The sequence below is a fragment of the Cherax quadricarinatus genome, chromosome 12 (genome assembly GCF_038502225.1).
Source record: "Cherax quadricarinatus isolate ZL_2023a chromosome 12, ASM3850222v1, whole genome shotgun sequence".
Taxonomy (NCBI): domain Eukaryota; kingdom Metazoa; phylum Arthropoda; class Malacostraca; order Decapoda; family Parastacidae; genus Cherax; species Cherax quadricarinatus.
In genome coordinates this window covers 28,675,794-28,699,426 of record NC_091303.1, presented here as the reverse complement: position 1 = coordinate 28,699,426, position 23,633 = coordinate 28,675,794, and the positions used below count along the sequence as shown (strand labels likewise).

The following is a 23,633-nucleotide window of genomic DNA, read 5'->3' as shown; positions in this document are numbered from 1 at the left end:
GATTTGATGGACTTACTGAATGACTTGACTGATTTACTGAGTGACTTGATTGATTTACTGAATGACTTGACTGACTTACTGAGTGACTTGACTGACTTACTGAGTGACTTGACTGATTTACTGAATGACTTGACTGACTTACTGAGTGACTTGACTGACTTACTGAGTGACTTGACTGACTCACTGAATGACTTGTCAGACTTACTGAGTGACTTGACTGACTTACTGAATGACTTGACTTACTGAGTGACTTGACTGACATGGTGCTCATGGAGCTCACAGAGAAGATATAAACAAACCGGGTGGGATGCAGTGACCGTATTAGAAAGTCAGGTGGGAGAGTCATATAGTGAGTTTTGGTCATAATTTGAAATGTCCGTATTAGCGGAATGCTGTAAAGCGGGGCCCTGCTGTATAGTGAAACATCAATGACAGTCTGGTTGGACAGAGGACTCAAGGACTTGTCTTGAAGCTGAGTTATCATTACTTTTATTTAGTGTGGCTTGGAGAAAAGCTGATGGAGACTATGGGATGCTGAAGCCATTCCTTGGCACCATCACTGAAATAGTACGGTTACTTTTAAACCATAAACGGTCCAAACGTATACACCTACCATCCGACTTACAACCGAGTTCGGTTCCGAGAAACCAGTCGTAAGTCGAAATGGACGTAAGTCGAACTTTACTACTGAATATCAACATCACATTTTTGTAATGACTATTTTATTGTTTTATTTTAATATTTCATGTTTTACTTTACTTTTTATGCTGTTAGTACTGTATTTTATACTGTAAGGTTTAGGATAAATACTGTGTACAACACAAATAGTTGTTTATTTCCCAGAAATTTGGCAAAAAAAAACACGGTCGTAAGTCGAGTGGTCGTAAGTCGAGCAGGTCGTAAGTCAGATGGTAGGTGTATATACATTCTTACCGCTAGCGCCCCAAACGTAAATATACGTTTTATTTTCCTGCCTCCAAATTTGGCATGATTGGCCTGAGATGCCTGGTCAGTATAGAATGAGTCTTAACACTCGGTGTGCACCATATTAAAAAAATCAGGGACCACTTAGTACCTTGTGGGAGCACCATTTATATTGAGTGCCAGCTAGAGCAAACAGTGCGGCAAACACCAAGGATTCACTGATGTAATGTCAGTTATGTTAAAGTGATGTTAACCCCAAGTTTAGGGTTTGTCTATCTGTCTCTGTAAATCTGTCTATTTCTGTCTGTCTTTGTTTATCTGTCTCTGTCTATCTGTCTCACAGGTACACACAAATACACACAAATATTATCTCTTAATACAAAGGTTGAAGAAGCAGTAAAAGAATGGAAGAACAACTTAGATAACCAGTTCAGTGACTACTTTGCTCTCCAAGAAGATAAAACTGAGCAAGATAAACTATCGGACACAGTAATAGTTAACAGTCCATTTTTTCCCAGTGATATGAACCAAATGAACAGTAAAGAAATTACTCTCCAGATCATAAAGGACCAAACAAGCTTTATTGTACCAGAGTCAGAAATAAAGGAAGCCAGGTTACTAGGATCCCATGGTAGAAAAAGTGTTATGCTTAGATTCCACTCACATGACAGGAAAAAAGACTTAATAATTGCATCTATTAAAGTAAAGAAAGAGGTATACATAAACGAGTGTCTTACCAAAAAAACGTCAGAACCTCCTGTATAGAGTCAGAAAACTTAAGCGGGAGAATAATGACACAATACACCAATGCTTCACATGGGATGGGAAAATTCTAGTTAGGAAAACGAATGTAGGTCAACTATATACAATCACGAACGAGAATGATCTATCACGATTTCTCAGGGCTACTAATCTTACAGAGAATAACTAAACAATGTCCAACCTAAAAGCCTACGTAGTGTAGTGTATGTTTTGCTCCATTATTGTTCAAATTTCATAGTACAATCTCTTAGTAATTAAATAATCAACTACAGGTCCGCCATCACAAATCCGGCAATCAGTTATTCGGTTCCTTCAGTTATTCGGCACTAATTTTGGCTACCATAATTTCAAATTTCCAGGGTCGCCACACCAACCTGCTGGTACTCTTTGGTGGTGCTACTTGCTGCATAAGTCATTCCAATTTCTTTTTCTCCATTTATTGTTTTAACCTGCTTCCTTTTAGCCCTAGCCATGGTTCCAATGAATAAAAGAAATGCTTCTCATTATGTAAATCGCCTACACAGTACATTATCCATTAAAGATAAGGTGGCTTTGAAGCCACTGTCGGTTGCCATGAGCTCAGTCTCATGAAGCAGGAGAATATGCTTTATTATTACGCTAATATCAACACTACAGCTTATTTACCTATCACAGTTGATCTAATATGACATAAGAAACAATATAAATAACATAGAACATGTTAAATACTCCAGAATGAATAATATTTGGCATAACACCGAGCAGTTCGACAGAGTTATGAAGAGGATATGGTAAACAAATACCATTCTCCTATCCTTGTCTTGGTGGCTTATATTAGAGAAAACGGAGTATAGCACAGGGCAAACTATGATATACACTTGTACTCCACCATAAACATGAAACAAAAAAGTTATTTTCTCTCTATAGATTATCACACATAGCAGCATATGTGTAGAGAACCTAGGATAACCCAAAAAAATTCAACGTGGCTTATTTTTAGTACCTGGCTTGGGTTAGCCATATATGATTTTTGGTAAATATTCGATTCCCAGCCAGGGTAGAAACATTAGGCGTGTTTCTTTACACCTGTTGTCTATGTTTACCCATCAGTAAATGGGTACCTGGATGTTAGTCGACTAGTGTGGGTGTTATCCTGGGACACTGACCTAATTTTCTTGAAATACTCAGCATAAAAAGTGCCTTTCTATACAGTAGTATGTCACTGATGTCAGCTAGGCCTGTATACCTTGTACATGTATGTGTAGTAAATAAAGATATTATTATTATTATTATTATTATTATTATTATTATTATTATTATTACATATTATTATTATTATTATATTATTATTATTATTATTTTCTGAGTTGTTTGTTGGGTTATCTTATTCAAACTTGGGCAGTGTATGATAGAAAGATACTTCTTCACGTACACCAAAAATGAAAGAAATCAGACCATAAATAGCGGAGTTCACTTCTCAGCCATTAGCGGCCGCTTAGCGGTATATTTTTCTATGGTTGTTATGGTTATATTCTCATTTTTTTTTTATTGCTTTCATGATGAAAAGTACCTTGAAATTGCGCTCACAGTAGCGAAAATGTTCTATTCTTTAGTGAAGGTCAAGAGTAAACAAATGACGTCACCGTCCAATACCTGTCCGCCTGCCAGTCCAAATTCCAGTACGGAGTCAAGAATGGATTGACATTATTTATACAATTATTACAGTAATGCAGCAGTCTGCATAACAGTAAATCTTCTATTTTTGTGTGAATAAAAATTCCAAATGGTAAGCAAGAGTAATATAAGAGGGGCCTGTAGCCGTGACTAATGAACAGAGAAAATGTTATTTGAGTGCCAGGAATGTCTGCATTGTTTATTCTGGATCCTATTTTGAAATTGGCATCTGTTGAAATTTGTGTGAAATTGGCCAAATTGCCAATTTCTGACCACTTTATTGGGTAGTTGAAATAAGTGAATGGGCGGTTTCTTGTACTCAGTTGACAGACTAGAAGTAAATAAGTTTATTCAGGTATACACAAATACAGTTACATAGATTATCATACATAGCAGTGTATATATAGAGAACCTAGGATAACCCAAAAAAGTCAGACAAAGTGACTTATTTCCAGTACCTGGCTTGGGTTTGCCATATATGATTTTTGGTAAATATTTTTTTTTCTCGGTTGTTTGTTGGGCTATCTCATTGAAACTTGGGCAGTGTATGATGGAAAGATGCTTCTTAACGTGCAACAAAAATAAAAAAGACGGACGATAAATAAGGGAGTTCACTTCTCAGCCATTAGCCGCCTCTGTGCAGTATATTTTTGTATGGTTTTTATGGTTCTATTCTCATTTTTTGGACTCATTTGATAGAATGGAAGATATATTACAGAAATAGACATGATTTTGATTGCTTTCATGATGAAAAGTACCTTGAAACTGAGCTCAAAGTTCCGGAAATGTTCGATTTTTGCCGATGTTCAATGAACTGTGTGAGTCAAGTTGGTTAATTTTATTAAGTGTATTCTAACCTAACCACTCTGTAATTCGGCAAACTCAGTAATCCGGCACACTACAGGTCCCAATGATGCTGGATTTGTGATGGAGGACCTGTACCTCATTTTGTGATTTTACTAGTAAGCATAAGTCACCTTACGTAATTTTCTTTTTTACTATTGTTTGCTTAAATATTAGCTGAATTTATACTTTCTCTGTCCATATTACTACCTCATATTTTTTTAAATACTATTAATTGATATTACTTACTAAAATTAATAATTAATTACCATTTTTACTATCAGTACAATTTACTCTTAACATTTTTGACATCATTTAATTACCATTACTTGTCTAATTCCCATAACCTGTTTTAATACCACATTTACTATCTTAGAGTACTCTTAATTACCTTGTACTGCCAAATAACCTCTAATATAACTACCAGTGCAATATTGAATCCAAATAACTGTTCTTAAAATTTAATACTTGAAATAAACATTACTTTTTCGCTTTTTTTGTAATCATTATTACTTACTAAAATTTTATTAAACACCATATTTACTACCAGTCAATATTACTTTTGTACATTAATCATTATTTTATACTTTTCATAACATTTTGTTGCCAAATTTTCAAGTTTGTATATTCAACTCCAACCTTTATATTATCCTTTGTACCTGTGTACCTGTGTACCTGTCTACCTGTCTACCATCTTACTATCATATTATAACCAAGTCATTGCCATTGTTAGTTTTTTTTTATTATTCTTTTGGTACTTTAATTTGTGAATTTTATTTTGTCAATTTAAATCCAGTTATACTCTTGATCTTGTTAACAACCTATATCAGACCCTAGTGCAAGTACCATTTTAATTTGTATTTTTATATTATAAGTTTATATTATAAGTCCTACTCTAAGATTATTTTCATATTTTAGTGACTATATTGTGTGTGCAATTGGTGTATATTTCAATTATATCATTGTTCAAGGCCCTTAACTATCTTTTGCTAACTAGTACCAACTACCTCATATTATTTTTTTTTTTACTTTTTATAGTACAATATATTGCTCAACTTATTATATATAACAAATCAGATCTTACTCCCAAATCAATATTATATTATAGTGACTATCTGTCATTTTAACTTTTTTTTTTTTTTTTTTTTTTTTTTTTTTTTTTTTTTTTTTTATCACACTGGCCGATTCCCACCAAGGCAGGGTGGCCCGAAAAAGAAAAACTTTCACCATCATTCACTCCATCACTGTCTTGCCAGAAGGGTGCTTTACACTACAGTTTTTAAACTGCAACATTAACACCCCTCCTTCAGAGTGCAGGCACTGTACTTCCCATCTCCAGGACTCAAGTCCGGCCTGCCGGTTTCCCTGAATCCCTTCATAAATGTTACTTTGCTCACACTCCAACAGCATGTCAAGTATTAAAAACCATTTGTCTCCATTCACTCCTATCAAACACGCTCACGCATGCCTGCTGGAAGTCCAAGCCCCTCGCACACAAAACCTCCTTTACCCCCTCCCTCCAACCTTTCCTAGGCCGACCCCTACCCCGCCTTCCTTCCACTACAGACTGATACACTCTTGAAGTCATTCTGTTTCGCTCCATTCTCTCTACATGTCCGAACCACCTCAACAACCCTTCCTCAGCCCTCTGGACAACAGTTTTGGTAATCCCGCACCTCCTCCTAACTTCCAAACTACGAATTCTCTGCATTATATTCACACCACACATTGCCCTCAGACATGACATCTCCACTGCCTCCAGCCTTCTCCTCACTGCAACATTCATCACCCACGCTTCACACCCATATAAGAGCGTTGGTAAAACTATACTCTCATACATTCCCCTCTTTGCCTCCAAGGACAAAGTTCTTTGTCTCCACAGACTCCTAAGTGCACCACTCACTCTTTTTCCCTCATCAATTCTATGATTCACCTCATCTTTCATAGACCCATCTGCTGACACGTCCACTCCCAAATATCTGAATACGTTCACCTCCTCCATACTCTCTCCCTCCAATCTGATATCCAATCTTTCATCACCTAATCTTTTTGTTATCCTCATAACCTTACTCTTTCCTGTATTCACCTTTAATTTTCTTCTTTTGCACACCCTACCAAATTCATCCACCAATCTCTGCAACTTCTCTTCAGAATCTCCCAAGAGCACAGTATCATCAGCAAAGAGCAGCTGTGACAATTCCCACTTTGTGTGTGATTCTTTATCTTTTAACTCCACGCCTCTTGCCAAGACCCTCGCATTTACTTCTCTTACAACCCCATCTATAAATATATTAAACAACCACGGTGACATCACACATCCTTGTCTAAGGCCTACTTTTACTGGGAAAAAATTTCCCATTATTTAATTTAGTCCCTTATATTTTTTTCTCTTTTATTTTAGCTTTATATAACAACCTTAGTTCATATATTGACAATTGTTAAAATAATCAAGGTGCTATTCTCAGGTGCTAAAGTGTAATAAGCTCATTATTTTGCCATTATATTCATTTATTTGATTACTACTTTTTTATTCACCACAAATTATTTTAGTCCCTTTTATATTGCCTCATTTATTTTAGCTTTAAAGAGCTACCTTAGCTCATATTTTTTACATTTGTTAAAATAATTCAGGTGCTATTTTATAGCTTCAGAATATCTACTTTGTCTTATACTTAATTCTAACTATAGATTCACTATAAATCTTATGATAACAAGCATTGATCCTGATACCAACCTCTTATCTAATGACTTAAATGAATCAAACAGTTACTGTAATTACTACACAGCAGAACAATCAAAGGCACTTCTCAGAGCCAACAACAACATAACTGTCTTTAACTACAATGTCAGAACTTTAAGTAAACATTACAATGACCTCATAGCTTTACTAAATTCCCTGCATGCCAGTATGTCCATCATTACTCTCACCAAAACCTGGCTAAAGCCTGATACTACTGATGTCTATGCCATTCCTGGTTACACAGCCATACACAACTGTAGGCCAGACCAACAAGGGGGTGGCACAGCTATATACTACTCAGACCAACTAGAATGTATCATTACTACTTGCACAAGGGATGAACATGGGGAATATATAATAGCTAAATTCAAATCCAAATACCTACAAAAACCTCTCAGTGATAAACATCTACAGAGTACCACAGTCAAACATTAGCCATTTTAGTGAAAACCTAGGAAGTATGATAACTGATGCACGCATGAACAAAGATCACTTACTACTCTCAGGTGACTTCAATATAAATCTCCTACAAGACCAAGACCCACATGTTACTGAATTCACAAACACTATGAGTAACTGCATGTTGCTACCAACAGTAACAAAACCTACAAGAGTTACAGAGACTAGTGTTTCCCTACTAGACCACATCTGGACCAACACCATATCCCCCTTAAGATCAGGCATAATCACAGATAATACCATAGACCATTACTCTACTTTCCTCATAACAAACCTTGGCAAATTACCCCTAGACACTACTAAAGTCACTTACAGACTTCACAATGAGGCAGCTATCAATAACTTCACAGCAGCAGTGACAAACATTGACTGGCACACTGAGCTAGAAATCTAAACAGATATTGACGAATGTATTAATAACTTTCTAAAAAAGACCCAATACCTCTATAACAAGCACTGCCCTAAAAAAACTAAACAGATGACTGCAAAGAGACTGAACAGTCCCTGGCTAACACCCAGTATCCTCAAATCCATAAATACAAAGCACTTATACGAAAAACAGTACAGAATGGGCCACATAACCAGAGACCAAACAAAACGTTACTCATCAATCCTAACCAGCCTAATAAGAAGGGCTGAAAAGTTGTATTATGAGAACAGATTATCCAACTTATGAGGTGACATAAAAAAGACCTGGAAAACCCTATCAGAAATACTAGGAACAAAAAAGATAACACGAAATAGCGAAATTGAATTAACAAAACCAGATGAACCCCAAATCCCACCTACTGAAACAGCAAACAGACTCAATGATTTCTTCTCCACTATAGGAAAAAACCTTGCCAATAAAATCCCAAGCTCAGATACCCCACCCAATGACTACCTCACTGGCAACTACCCGAACACACTGTTCCTAGCTCCGACTAACCCAATTGAAGTCTCCCTTATTATCAACAAACTAAAAAACAAGACAGGAGATTTAAATACCTTACCACCCATTATATACAAAAAAGTGTCACAGGTGCTATCACCAATCATTGCAACACTCTTTAACAAATCCATTGAATCCTCTACCTTTCCTACAGTTCTCAAAATAGTAAGGGTCACCCCGATCCATAAAGGAGGAGACCAAACAGAGTTGAATAACTATAGGCCAATATCCAACTTACACCCTCTCTCTAAAATCTTTGAAAAATTAATCCATAAGCATATCTATTCCTACCTCATCTCCCACAACATACTCAACCCCTGTCAATTTGGGTTCAGGCCTAATAAAAATACTAATGATGCCATTATCCACATGCTAGAACATATTTATACAGCAATGGAGAAAAAAGAAGTCTCACTGGGGATCTTCATTGACTTACGTAAAGCTTTCGATACAGTTGACCACGACTTGCTCCACATAAAATTGTCGCACTATGATATAAGAGGGCACTCCCTCAACTACCTAAAGTCATACCTCAGCAACAGAAGCCAATATGTGTATACAAATGGGGCAAACTCTTCTGCACAGCCAATTACAGTTGGTGTCCCACAGGGAAGTGTCCTAGGCTCTCTTCTCTTTCTCATATACATAAATGACCTTCCAAATGCATCACAACTACTCAAACCCACACTATTTGCAGATGACACTACATACGTCTACTCTCACCCGAGCCCAGTCGTGCTAGGCAATACTGTAAATACCAAATTACAGAAAATGTCAACCTGGATGAGGACCAACAAACTTACTCTAAACATTGACAAAACCTACTACATTCAGTTTGGTAACAGAGCTACAGATGTGTCTCTAAACATAATGATAAATGGATTGCCTATCACAAAACTCACAGAGGGAAAATTCTTAGGAATCCACCTTGATAATAGACTCAAATTTCAAACACATATACAACAAATTTCCAAAAAAATTTCCAAGACCGTAGGCATACTATCGAAGATACAGTACTATGTTCCACAGTCAGCCCTCCTGGCCCTATATCACTCACTTATTTACCCCTATCTCACCTATGGAATTTGTGCATGGGGCTCAACAACAATAAACCATCTCAGACCACTAATCACCCAACAAAAGGCTGCAGTCAGAATGATAACAAATTCCCACTACAAACAACACACTCCACCAATATTCAAAACTCTAAACCTACTCACAATACAAAACATCCATACTTATTACTGCACCTACTACATACATAGAACACTTAACTCTGACATAAACCTTCCCCTCAAACATCTCCTTACCAACCTTAACAGAAAAAACCATACCCCCGGCCGGGATTGAACCCGTGGTTTATTTGCAATCGTGTCATTACGATTTCTTAAGTCAACCTTAACAGAACACATGACCATAACACAAGGCACAGATCACTCTTTGATGTTCCTCGTGTCCATCTCACGCTATGCAAAAACTCAATGCACATAAAAGGCCCTAAAATCTGGAATTCATTACCTGTGAATATAAGAGAAACACTGTCTGTTTATAAATTGAAGTCTCTTCTCAAAAATCACTTACTCACCCACAACTAAATAAATACTGAATAATTGTATCTCATAAATTGTATCTCATATGTGTATCTCATTATTTTATCTCATAAATGCCAACCTGTGACCCAATCAAACTTTGTTACTATTTAACTTCATTACCTAACAGAATACTCCATTCTACTGATTACACAGCAACACAGTAAATGACCATATGACCTGTCTTTGTAATACTCATTTGTACTAAATTGTTATCTGCTTTACAATAATTTTTGTACCACTTAATATATCATTGCTTAGTTAATCTTAAGTTAATTTTAAGCCTACCCATAATGCTCTGCATACAAGGGGCTTTGGCATGCTGCACTTTAAAAATTGTATTCCTTGTACTTCTATGTATCATGTTCAAATTAATAAATAAATAAATATATAGTGGGGAAGTGGAAAAGAATCTTTCCTCCATAAGCCATGCGTGTCGTATGAGGCGACTAAAATGCCGGGAGCAATGGGCTAGTAACCCCTTCTCCTGTAGACATTTACTAAAAAAGAGAAGAAGAAAAGCTTTATAAAACTGGGATGCTTGAATGTGCGTGGATGTAGTGCGGATGACAAGAAACAGATGATTGCTGATGTTATGAATGAAAAGAAGTTGAATGTCCTGGCCCTAAGCGAAACAAAGCTGAAGAGGGTAGGGGAGTTTCGATGGGAGGAAATAAATGGGATTAAATCTGGAGTATCTGAGAGAGTTAGAGCAAAGGAAGGGGTAGCAGTAATATTGAAGGATCAGTTATGGAAGAGAAAAGAGAATATGAATGTGTAAATTCAAGAATTATGTGGATTAAAGTAAAGGTTGGATGCGAAAAGTGGGTCATAATAAGCGTGTATGCACCTGGAGAAGAGAGGAATATAGAGGAGAGAGAGAGATTTTGGGAGATGTTAAGTGAATGTATAGGAGCCTTTGAACCAAGTGAGCGAGTAATTGTGGTAGGGGACCTGAATGCTAAAATAGGAGAAACTTTTAGAGAGGGTGTGGTAGGTAAGTTTGGGGTGCCAGGTGTAAATGATAATGGGAGCCCTTTGATTGAACTTTGTATAGAAAGGGGTTTAGTTATAGGTAATACATATTTTAAGAAAAAGAGGATAAATAAGTATACAAGATATGATGTAGGGCGAAATGACAGTATAGTTTGTTGGATTATGTATTGGTAGATAAAAGACTGTTGAGTAGACTTCAGGATGTACATGTTTATAGAGGGGCCACAGATATATCAGATCACTTCCTAGTTGTAGCTACACTGAGAGTAAAAGGTAGATGGGATACAAGGAGAATAGAAGCATCAGGGAAGAGAGAGGTGAAGGTTTATAAACTAAAAGACAAGGCAGTTAGGGTAAGATATAAACAGCTATTGGAGGATAGATGGGCTAATGAGAGCATAGGCAATGGGGTCGAAGAGGTATGGGGTAGGTTTAAAAATGTAGTGTTAGAGTGTTCAGCAGAAGTTTGTGGTTACAGGAAAGTGGGTGCGGGAGGGAAGAGGAGCGATTGGTGGAATGATGATGTAAAGTGAGTAGTAAGGGAGAAAAAGTTAGCATATGAGAAGTTTTTACAAAGTAGAAGTGATGCAAGGAGGGAAGAGTATATAGAGAAAAAGAGAGAGGTTAAGAGAGTGGTGAAGCAGTGTAAAAAGAGAGCAGATGAGAGAGTGGGTTAGATGTTACCAACAAATTTTGTTGAAAATAAGAAAAAGTTTTGGAGTGAGATTAACAAGTTAAGGAAGCCTAGAGAACAAATTGATTTGTCAGTTAAAAATAGGAGAGGAGAGTTATTAAATGGAGAGTTAGAGGTATTGGGAAGATGGAGGGAATATTTTGAGGAATTGTTAAATGTTGATGAAGATAGGGAAGCTGTGATTTCGTGTATAGGGCAAGGAGGAATAACATCTTGTAGGAGTGAGGAAGAGTCAGTTGTGAGTGTGGGGGAAGTTTGTGAGGCAGTAGGTAAAATGAAAGGGGGTAAGGCAGCCGGGATTGATGGGATAAAGATAGAAATGTTAAAAGCAGGTGGGGATATAGTTTTGGAGTGGTTGGTGCAATTATTTAATAAATGTATGGAAGAGGGTAAGGTACCTAGGGATTGGCAGAGAGCATGCATAGTTCCTTTGTATAAAGGCAAAGGGGACAAAAGAGAGTGCAAAAATTATAGGGGGATAAGTCTGTTGAGTATACCTGGTAAAGTGTATGATCGAGTTATTATTGAAAGAATTAAGAGTAAGACGGAGAATAGGATAGCAGATGAACAAGGAGGCTTTAGGAAAGGTAGGGGGTGTGTGGACCAGGTGTTTACAGTGAAACATATAAGTGAAGAGTATTTAGATAAGGCTAAAGAGGTCTTTGTGGCATTTATGGATTTGGAAAAGGCGTATGACAGGGTGGATAGGGGGGCAATGTGGCAGATGTTGCAGGTGTATGGTGTAGGAGGTAGGTTACTGAAAGCAGTGAAGAGTTTTTACTAGGATAGCGAGGCTCAAGTTAGAGTATGTAGGAAAGAGGGAAATTATTTCCCAGTAAAAGTAGGCCTTAGACAAGGATGTATAGATGGGGTTGTAAGAGAAGTAAATGCGAGGGTCTTGGCAAGAGGCATGGAGTTAAAAGATAAAGAATCATACATAAAGTGGGAGTTGTCACAGTTGCTCTTTGCTGATGACACTGTGCTCTTGGGAGATTCTAAAGAGAAGTTGCAGAGATTGGTGGATGAATTTGGTAGGGTGTGCAAAAGAAGAAAATTAAAAGTGAATACAGGAAAGAGTAAATTAATGAGGATAACAAAAAGATTAGGTGATGAAAGATTGGATATCAGATTGGGGGGAGAGAGTATGGAGGAGGTGAATGTATTCAGATATTTGGGAGTGGACGTGTCAGCGGATGGGTCTATGAAAGATGAGGTGAATCATAGAATTGATGAGGGGAAAAGGGTGAGTGGTGCACTTAGGAGTCTGTGGAGACAAAGAACTTTGTCCTTGGAGGCAAAGAGGGGAATGTATGAGAGTATAGTTTTACCAACGCTCTTATATGGGTGTGAAGCATGGGTGATGAATGTTACAGCAAGGAGAAGGCTGGAGGCAGTGGAGATGTCATGTCTGAGGGCAATTTGTGATGTGAATATAATGCAGAGAATTCGTAGTTTGGAAGTTAGGAGGAGGTGCAGGATTACCAAATCTGTTGTCCAGAGGGCTGAGGAAGGGTTGTTGAGGTGGTTTGGACATGTAGAGAGAATGGAGCAAAACAGAGTGACTTCAAGAGTGTATCAGTCTGTAGTGGAAGGAAGGCGGGGTAGGGGTCGGCCTAGGAAAGGTTGGAGGGAGGGGGTAAAGGAGGTTTTGTGTGCGAGGGGCTTGGACTTCCAGCAGGCATGCGTGAGCGTGTTTGATAGGAGTGAATGGAGACAAATAGTTTTTAATACTTGACGTGCTGTTGGAGTGTGAGCAAAGTAACATTTATGAAGGGGTTCAGGGAAATCGGCAGGCCGGACTTGAGTCCTGGAGATGGGAAGTACAGTGCCTGCACTCTGAAGGAGGGGTGTTAATGTTGCAGTTTAAAAACTGTAGTGTAAAGCACCCTTCTGGCAAGACAGTGATGGAGTGAATGATGGTGAAAGTTTTTCTTTTTCGGGCCACCCTGCCCTGGTGGGAATCGGCCAGTGTGATAATAAAAAAAAAAAAGAACTAAAAAATCTGAAGTGCTATACTGTGCTTGTAGATATAATGCATAAGAATACCTGTTGGTTCACAGTGGCTCTCTCTGAGACAGGCAGAGAGACAAGCAGAGAGATGGAAAGAGACAAGCAGGCAGAGAAATAAGACAGAGAGTCAGATAATCAGAGATACAAGCTCATCAAATGTCATCCCCTATCACTGCACCCTTGCTGGCTCCCATCAAATGTCATAGCTTATCTCCTCTTATCTCTGCACTATTTCATCTTATCTCTGCACCCTCACTGGAGCCCATCGAATGCCATCTCATATCTGATCTTATTACTGCCCCACTTGTCTTACGCATTGCTTCAAGGGAATTTCTTCCTTCTTCCTCCTCCTCCTTCCTTCTTCTTCTTCTATACTCCTGTGTATCCAAAACATTGCTGGGACCTATAAATACTTTGTGTAAATGACCAAGGCAGGTGTAAATGCCCACCTGTCAATGCGTTTGTGACAATTTGAGTACAATTTCATTACCTAATATTAGTGTCAGAACAAAGATTGGTTATGAAATGACAAAAACTACAATAAATTATAATTATCAGAATGTAAAAATTACATAAAATAATATAAAAATGAGAGAAAATGGTATATCGGCAACACTTCTGCAAGCGACAGGACTCAGGTGAACATTAAGTGCAACTTTGCAGCCTCATATCTCAGTAACACTTAGAAAAATGTGCTCTTTATTTTCATTAAAAAAAAAATTTATTCTTCAAAATATTCAGGGCACTGGGGTAGTGAACGTATATATACGTTTGGACCGTTTACGGATTAAAATTCCATATAGAGGTTAAACCAGCAGGACACTATCCCAAATGAGGTTCATGGAATCTTAATTCAGAAAAATAACATTGAGTAGCTAAGCAAAATTGAAAATAAAGAATTTTTAAGCCTTAGGGTTTTTTCAGAAAAAAATATTATTTTTTTTTAATTGCAGTTTGAGTTAGCACGAGACCCAAAAATAGTTCAAAGTCTGCGAGAGCTGATTTTTGTGGCAAGATTATGGCACCGTCAGAATAAATTAGTTCTTCCTCAAATGTTCCACAAGACACAATCTGTTGATGTTTGGGCACAAATCTATAAGATTTTGACAAGATTGGCACAGATTCTTCCTGCAGACCCAGATTCTAATTTAATAGGTGAGTATTTGCTTTAACCCTTAAACTGTCCAAACGTAGATCTACGTATTTTTTTACATTGTTTCTCATGGAGAAAATCAAGGTTGGAGTGCTGCACATGCAAACGCAGATCTACGTTTGGACAGTTTAAGGGTTAAACAAAATTTTGGATTTGAGTTATTATAAATATTTTATAAGTTAAAGAGCTCTTATTGTGATTTAAATACGTACTTAATGCATTATTAAGCAACATAAACCCATGAAAATTGATGATATACAGCATAAGGTATTATTGGTGCTAAATTTGAACCAAAACTTTCATTTGATCATTGAACTTTTATTACCTAAATGCTTTGTGTAGTAACGTTTTAAATGGGAGTCAGCCAAGGATTGATTGATGTCCTAGAAAAGGTTACTACCAAAGTTATACTCCTAATGGTTGTACATATCATAGTCCATCAAGGAGGGAAAGGCAGGTGTCTTGATGGTAAAGATTCTTCAGTCATGAAATTGGAGTTACTGTCCCATTCACTGACTTAAACTTTATTACCTCCCATTAGCCACATGTATGACCCCTACAGAGTTAGTGCTTCCCCATAATTTTACAGCACAGGTTGACCATCACTAATCCGGCATCATTGGGACCTGTAGGGTGCCGGATTAGTGATTTTGCCAAATTACAATGTTTAGGATAGAATATGCATTGGTGATTTTGCCAACTTTATGCCCTATTTTTGGTCTATTCCACTGTTCCAGTCTACCAAACTCATAGCTGTTTCGTTAGTATTCCTTCTATTCTGTTGACTGAGTACAAGAAACTGCCCATTTACCTATTTCAACTACCCAATAAAGTGATCAGAAATTGATAATTTGACCAATTTCACACAAATTTCAAGAGATGCCAGTTTCAAAATAGGATTCAGAATAAAAAGTGCAGACATTCCTGACATTAAAATAACATTTTCTCTGTTCATTAGTCACATCTCCAGGCCCCTCTTATTTTACACTTGCTTTCCATTTTGAATTTTTATTCATACAAAAAATAGATTTACTGTCATTCAGACTACTGCATTATTGTAATTTTATAAATAACGTCAACTCATTTGTGACCACGGCCAGTTGGACATGTGTTAGATGGCGACATCATTTGTTTACTTTTGAACATCAGCAAAAATTGAACATTTCCACTACTTTGAGCTCAATTTTAAGGTACTTTCTGTTAAGAAACCAATCAAAATCATATCTATTTCTGTAATGTATCTAACATTCTATCAAACGAGACCAGAAAAACTAGAATACAACCATAAAAACCATAAGAAATTACACCGCAAAGTCGCTGTTTTACACCAAAACCACATTCGCAGTTTTTTCTCATTATGCACTGCATGCTGCAGGATTTTTTTTTTATATAGTGCACACTTACCACACAGACCTATTCTCTGACATATAGGCCCAAATTTACTGGTCATAGCTTATCTGAGTGAGCCTGGGCTCATGGTGACCAACAGTGGCTTCAAAACCACCTTATCTTTTATGGACAATGCATGGTGTATGTGCTTTACTTTGCATTTTTTTTATTCACTGGAACCATGGCTAGGGCTGAAAGTGAGCAGGTTATAACAATAAATAGAGAAAAACACATTGGAATGACTTACGAAGCAAGTAGTGCCACCAAACAGTAGTGGCAGGTTGGTGTGGTGACCCTGGAAGTTTGAAATTATGCTATCCAAAATTAGCGCCAAATTACTAATTGCCAGATTAGTTATGGCCAACCTGTAGTAATAATAATATGAAAAATAGTGTACTTTCTTTGGTTGATCCATGCATTAAGATGAATGAAGTGAATGACTATCATTAACTTGACCTTATATGTAGCAGCTAGATCACCAGCATATCATGTTTTAAAGGCTGCACTGGTTTGACCTGTACTGAGAGGTCAAACTAGAACATGAGAGACTCAGTACACTCCTCTACTATGTCCGAAGATGGGATATAGACTTGGAGGCAGGAGGGCCATCAGTAAGTGATGTGGAAGATAGATGGGCTGGGAGGGGGCAGGTCATCAATAAATGATATGAAAGATGGGCTGGGAGGGGGCAGATCATCAATAAGTGATGTGAAAGATGGGCTGGGAGGGGAAAAACCATCAATAAGTGATGTGAAAGATAGGCTGTGAAGGGGCAGGCCATCAATAAGTGATGTGAAAGATAAGCTAGGAGGGGGCAGGCCATCAATAAGTGATGTGAAAGATAAGCTGGAAGGGAGCAGGCCATCAATAAGTGATGTGAAAGATAGGCTGGGAGGTGGCAGGTCATAAATAAGTGATGTGAAAGATAGGCTGGGAGGAGGCAGGCCATCAGTAAGTGATGTGAAAGATAAGCTGGGAGGGGGCAGGCCATCAATAAGTGATGTGAAAGATAAGCTGGGAGGGGGCAGGCCATCAATAAGTGATGTGAAAGATGGGCTGGAAGGGGCAGGCCATCAATAAGTGATGTAAAAGATAAGCTGGGAGGGGGCAGGCCATCAATAAGTGATGTGAAAGATAAGCTGGGAGGGGGCAGGCCATCAATAAGTGATGTGAAAGATAAGCTAGGAGGGGGCAGGCCATCAATAAGTGATGTGAAAGATAGGCTGGGAGGGGGCAGGCTATCAATAAGTAATGTGAAAAATAGGCTGGGAGGGGGCAGGCCATCAATCAGTGATGTGAAAAATAGGCTGGGAGGGGGAAAGCCATCAAAGTAATGTGAAAGATAGGCTGAGGGGGATGCAGACCAGTGGCAAGAGTGGTGTGTATTTATAGTCATAGATTCACGTCTCATTTAGAATTTTTCAGCCACTGTTGTAAACCAAGTTCAGTATGAGAGGCCTTGCTACCTTATTTGCAAGGTTCAGTGTAGGGTTTCTCATATTCATTGCTGAATCAATTTTCACATGTCAGGTAGAATACTCTACTGAACATCCTACACATCCTGCGGTCAGGTTAAATATAAGAATCATGAATTTACAGTAGGTGACATAAATTTTTATTTATTATTATCACACTGGCCGATTCCCACCAAGGCAGGGTGGCCCGAAAAAGAAAAACTTTCACCATCATTCACTCCATCACTGTCTTGCCAGAAGGGTGCTTTACACTACAGTTTTTAAACTGCAACATTAACACCCCTCCTTCAGAGTGCAGGCACTGTACTTCCCATCTCCAGGACTCAAGTCCGGCCTGCCGGTTTCCCTGAATCCCTTCATAAATGTTACTTTGCTCACACTCCAACAGCACGTCAAGTATTAAAAACCATTTGTCTCCATTCACTCCTATCAAACACGCTCACGCATGCCTGCTGGAAGTCCAAGCCCCTCGCACACAAAACCTCCTTTACCCCCTCCCTCCAACCCTTCCTAGGCCGACCCCTACCCCGCCTTCCTTCCACTACAGACTGATACACTCTTGAAGTCATTCTGTTTCGCTCCATTCTCTCTACATGTCCGAACCACCTCAACAACCCTTCCTCAGCCCTCTGGACAACAGTTTTGGTAATCCCGCACCTCCTCCTAACTTCCAAACTACGAATTCTCTGCATTATATTCACACCACACATTGCCCTCAGACATGACATCTCCACTACCTCCAGCCGTCTCCTCGCTGCAACATTCATCACCCACGCTTCACACCCATATAAGAGCGTTGGTAAAACTATACTCTCATACATTCCCCTCTTTGCCTCCAAGGACAAAGTTCTTTGTCTCCACAGACTCCTAAGTGCACCACTCACTCTTTTTCCCTCATCAATTCTATGATTCACCTCATCTTTCATAGACCCATCCGCTGACACGTCCACTCCCAAATATCTGAATACGTTCACCTCCTCCATACTCTCTCCCTCCAATCTGATATTCAATCTTTCATCACCTAATCTTTTTGTTATCCTCATAACCTTACTCTTTCCTGTATTCACCTTTAATTTTCTTCTTTTGCACACCCTACCAAATTCATCCACCAATCTCTGCAACTTCTCTTCAGAATCTCCCAAGAGCACAGTGTCATCAGCAAAGAGCAGCTGTGACAACTCCCACTTTGTGTGTGATTCTTTATCTTTTAACTCCACGCCTCTTGCCAAGACCCTCGCATTTATTTCTCTTACAACCCCATCTATAAATATATTAAACAACCACGGTGACATCACACATCCTTGTCTAAGGCCTACTTTTACTGGGAAAAAATTTCCCTCTTTCCTACATACTCTAACTTGAGCCTCACTATCCTCGTAAAAACTCTTCACTGCTTTCAGTAACCTACCTCCTACACCATACACTTGCAACATCTGCCACATTGCCCCCCTATCCACCCTGTCATACGCCTTTTCCAAATCCATAAATGCCACAAAGACCTCTTTAGCCTTATCTAAATACTGTTCACTTATATGTTTCACTGTAAACACCTGGTCCACACACCCCCTACCTTTCCTAAAGCCTCCTTGTTCATCTGCTATCCTATTCTCCGTCTTACTCTTAATTCTTTCAATTATAACTCTACCATACACTTTACCAGGTACACTCAACAGACTTATCCCCCTATAATTTTTGCACTCTCTTTTGTCCCCTTTGCCTTTATACAAAGGAACTATGCATGCTCTCTGCCAATCCCTAGGTACCTTACCCTCTTCCATACATTTATTAAATAATTGCACCAACCACTCCAAAACTATATCCCCACCTGCTTTTAACATTTCTATCTTTATCCCATCAATCCCGGCTGCCTTACCCCCTTTCATTTTACCTACTGCCTCACGAACTTCCCCCACACTCACAACTGGCTCTTCCTCACTCCTACAAGATGTTATTCCTCCTTGCCCTATACACGAAATCACAGCTTCCCTATCTTCATCAACATTTAACAATTCCTCAAAATATTCCCTCCATCTTCCCAATACCTCTAACTCTCCATTTAATAACTCTCCTCTCCTATTTTTAACTGACAAATCCATTTGTTCTCTAGGCTTTCTTAACTTGTTAATCTCACTCCAAAACTTTTTCTTATTTTCAACAAAATTTGTTGATAACATCTCACCCACTCTCTCATTTGCTCTCTTTTTACATTGCTTCACCACTCTCTTAACTTCTCTCTTTTTCTCCATATACTCTTCCCTCCTTGCATCACTTCTACTTTGTAAAAACTTCTCATATGCTAACTTTTTCTCCCTTACTACTCTCTTTACATCATCATTCCACCAATCGCTCCTCTTCCCTCCTGCACCCACTTTCCTGTAACCACAAACTTCTGCTGAACACTCTAACACTACATTTTTAAACCTACCCCATACCTCTTCGACCCCATTGCCTATGCTCTCATTAGCCCATCTATCCTCCAATAGCTGTTTATATCTTACCCTAACTGCCTCCTCTTTTAGTTTATAAACCTTCACCTCTCTCTTCCCTGATGCTTCTATTCTCCTTGTATCCCATCTACCTTTTACTCTCAGTGTAGCTACAACTAGAAAGTGATCTGATATTTCTGTGGCCCCTCTATAAACATGTACATCCTGAAGTCTACTCAACAGTCTTTTATCTACCAATACATAATCCAACAAACTACTGTCATTTCGCCCTACATCATATCGTGTATACTTATTTATCCTCTTTTTCTTAAAATATGTATTACCTATAACTAAACCCCTTTCTATACAAAGTTCAATCAAAGGGCTCCCATTATCATTTACACCTGGCACCCCAAACTTACCTACCACACCCTCTCTAAAAGTTTCTCCTACTTTAGCATTCAAGTCCCCTACCACAATTACTCTCTCACTTGGTTCAAAGGCTCCTATACATTCACTTAACATCTCCCAAAATCTCTCTCTCTCCTCTGCATTCCTCTCTTCTCCAGGTGCATACACGCTTATTATGACCCACTTCTCACATCCAACCTTTACTTTAATCCACATAATTCTTGAATTTACACATTCATATTCTCTTTTCTCCTTCCATAACTGATCATTTAACATTACTGCTACCCCTTCCTTTGCTCTAACTCTCTCAGATACTCCAGATTTAATCCCATTTATTTCCCCCCACTGAAACTCTCCTACCCCCTTCAGCTTTGTTTCGCTTAGGGCCAGGACATCCAACTTCTTTTCATTCATAACATCAGCAATCATCTGTTTCTTGTCATCCGCACTACATCCACGCACATTTAAGCAACCCAGTTTTATAAAGTTTTTCTTCTTCTCTTTTTTAGTAATTGTATACAGGAGAAGGGGTTACTAGCCCATTGCTCCCGGCATTTTAGTCGCCTCATACGAGACTCATGGCTTACGGAGGAAAGATTCTTTTCCACTTCCCCATGGACAACAGAAGAAATAAAAAAGAACAAGAGCTATTTAGAAAAAGGAGAAAAACCTAGATGTATGTATATATATATATGCATGTGCATGTCTGTGAAGTGTGACCAAAGTGTAAGTAGGAGTAGCAAGATATCCCTGTTATCTTAGCCTACTAATAAACAGAGCACTGTTACAAAAAATGCAATATGTATCTATAAATTAAAGAAATCTCCAGAGAATACTAGAAGGTCTGCCCCTCTAGCATTCAGCCTGTTTCTGGGTTTTGTAACAAGTAGTCAGTATTCTGGTCTAGTTATTCTTTAAAATTACAATAAGTTTTAATAGTGCTTTAGGATTGCAACTGATAGGATACTAGCTAAAGAAATAAAAATTAAGATGTTTATTAATATAGGATATAAGTTAGGATATAAGTTCCTACACTTCTCTTGTAGCAATATAGTGCTGAAGGCACATTTTTCACATCAGTACACCTCTTAAGTGCTGTCTGGTATATTGTCAGCAATTAAAAAATAATAGTGTATACACATGTGTGTGTGTGAGAATGTGTGTATGTGCTCAAAGTGGTTCGTTATGTCTCAGTAATACTAGACTCAACTTAGGCTTAAATAGCAACTGACTAAACATCCTCAAATAGTCTTATCTTCTGGACCAACCAGGCAATCAAAACAGCTTGCTTGAACAATAAGGCGAACGATTCGCTGAACAACAATAATGTAACAATCAGCAGCACAGCATCAGGAACAAGGAGACAAAATAAAGGCCATAAGTGAGGACTATCAGCAGATCCTCCATAAAAGGCATAAAACTCCCTTAATTAACTCTTTGAGGGTCAACATCTTTGATCCTGATGTCGCACTGGGGGTCAAAAAATTTTATTTTTTTTATTAACACATTGGCTGATTCCCACCAAGGCAGGGTGGCCCGAATAAGAAAAAACTTTTATCATCTTTCACTCCATCACTGTCTTGCCAGAGGGGTGCTTTACACTACAGTTATACAACTGCAACATTAACACCCCTCCTTCAGAGTGTAGACACTGTACTTCCCATCGCCAGGACTCAAGTCCGGCCTGTCAGTTTCCCAAAATATTAAGATTATTTTTCAAATTGTTTTAGTAAAAAAAAAAAAAATTGCGATCAATACTTACCAACATATAGAGGCATAAAGTTGACAGAAAGTGAACTGCCTGCCGGTCCAGCAGTAATCGTTTATTTTTTCTGCTTTTTTTCTTTTATTTTTTAATTTTTTTTCAAGTAACTTTCATGGTTTGTTAGACCAATGTAAGGCATACTGTTTATAAATTCACTCGTATGCTACACAATAACAGCACAAACATTGTTGTCATTATATTGTTTGCAAAACATGTTTACACAAACGAACAATAGAAAATGTTGTTTATTACTATTTTTCCATATTATATATACACATAGAGTAGGTAGTAGGTTGGTAGACAGCAACCACCCAGGGAGGTATTACCATCCTGCCAAGTGAGTGTAAAATGAAAGCCTGTAACTGTTTTACATGATGGTAGAATTGCTGGTGTCTTTTTTCTGCCTCATAAACATGCAAAATTTCAGGTACGTCTTGCTACTTCTACTTACACTTAGATCACACTACACATACATGTACACGTTTATGTATACACACTCATCTGAGTTTTCTTTGATTTTATCTTAATAGTTCTTGTTCTTATTGCTTTTCCTTTTATATCTATGGGGAACTGGAATAAGAATCTTTCATCCATACGCCATGCGTGTTGTAAAAGTCAACTAAAATGCCAGGAACAATGAGCTAGTAACCCATTTTCCTGTATAGCCTACTAAGAAGAAAAAGAAGAAAACTGTCAAAGTGGGATGTTTGAATGTGTGTGGATGTTGTGCGAATGATAAGAAAGAGATTATTGTGGATGTTATGAATAAGAAGAAGCTGGATGTCCTGGCTTTAAGTAAAACAAAGCTGAAGGGGGTAAGAAAGTTGCAGTGGGGAGAAATAAATGGGATTAGGTCAGGAGTTTCAAATAGAGTTAGAACTAAAGAAGGAGTAGCAATAATGTTGAAGGATAAGTTATGGCAGGAAAAGAGGGAATATAAATGTATTAATTCAAGGATTATGTGGAGTAAAATAAGGGTTGGATGTGAAAAGTGGATTATAGTAAGCATTTATGCACCTGGAGAAGAGAGAAGTGTAGAGGAGAGAGAGAGAGATTTTAGGAAATGTTGAGTGAGTGTGTGGGGAGTTTTGAACCAAGTGTGAGAGTAATTGTGGCTGGGGATCTCAATGCTAAAGTGGGTAAAAATGTTGTGGAGGGAGTAGTAGGTAAATTTGGGGTGCCAGGGGTAAATGAAAATGTGGAGCCTTTAATTGAGCTATGTGTAGAAAGAGGTTTGGTAATAAGTAATACATATTTTATGAAGAAGAGGATAAGTATACAAGGCATGATGTAGCACATAATGAAAGTACGTACAGTGGAACCTTGACTTACTAGTGTCCCAACTTACGAGTTTTTTGAGATACGAGCCATCCCTGGGTCGATTTTTTACACTGAGTTACAAGCCAACATTTG

General features: G+C 38.2%; 1 protein-coding gene across 1 annotated transcript in view; it reads left to right on the top strand.

The window, feature by feature from the left end:
* MED16 (mediator complex subunit 16) overlaps positions 1-23,633 on the top strand; it is a 292,898-nt gene that overhangs the window by 160,524 nt on the left and 108,741 nt on the right. Inside the window, exon 14 of the mRNA XM_070084299.1 lies at positions 14,555-14,756. Coding sequence (XP_069940400.1) covers positions 14,555-14,756 — 202 coding nt within the window. The remainder of the gene's footprint in view (positions 1-14,554; positions 14,757-23,633) is intronic.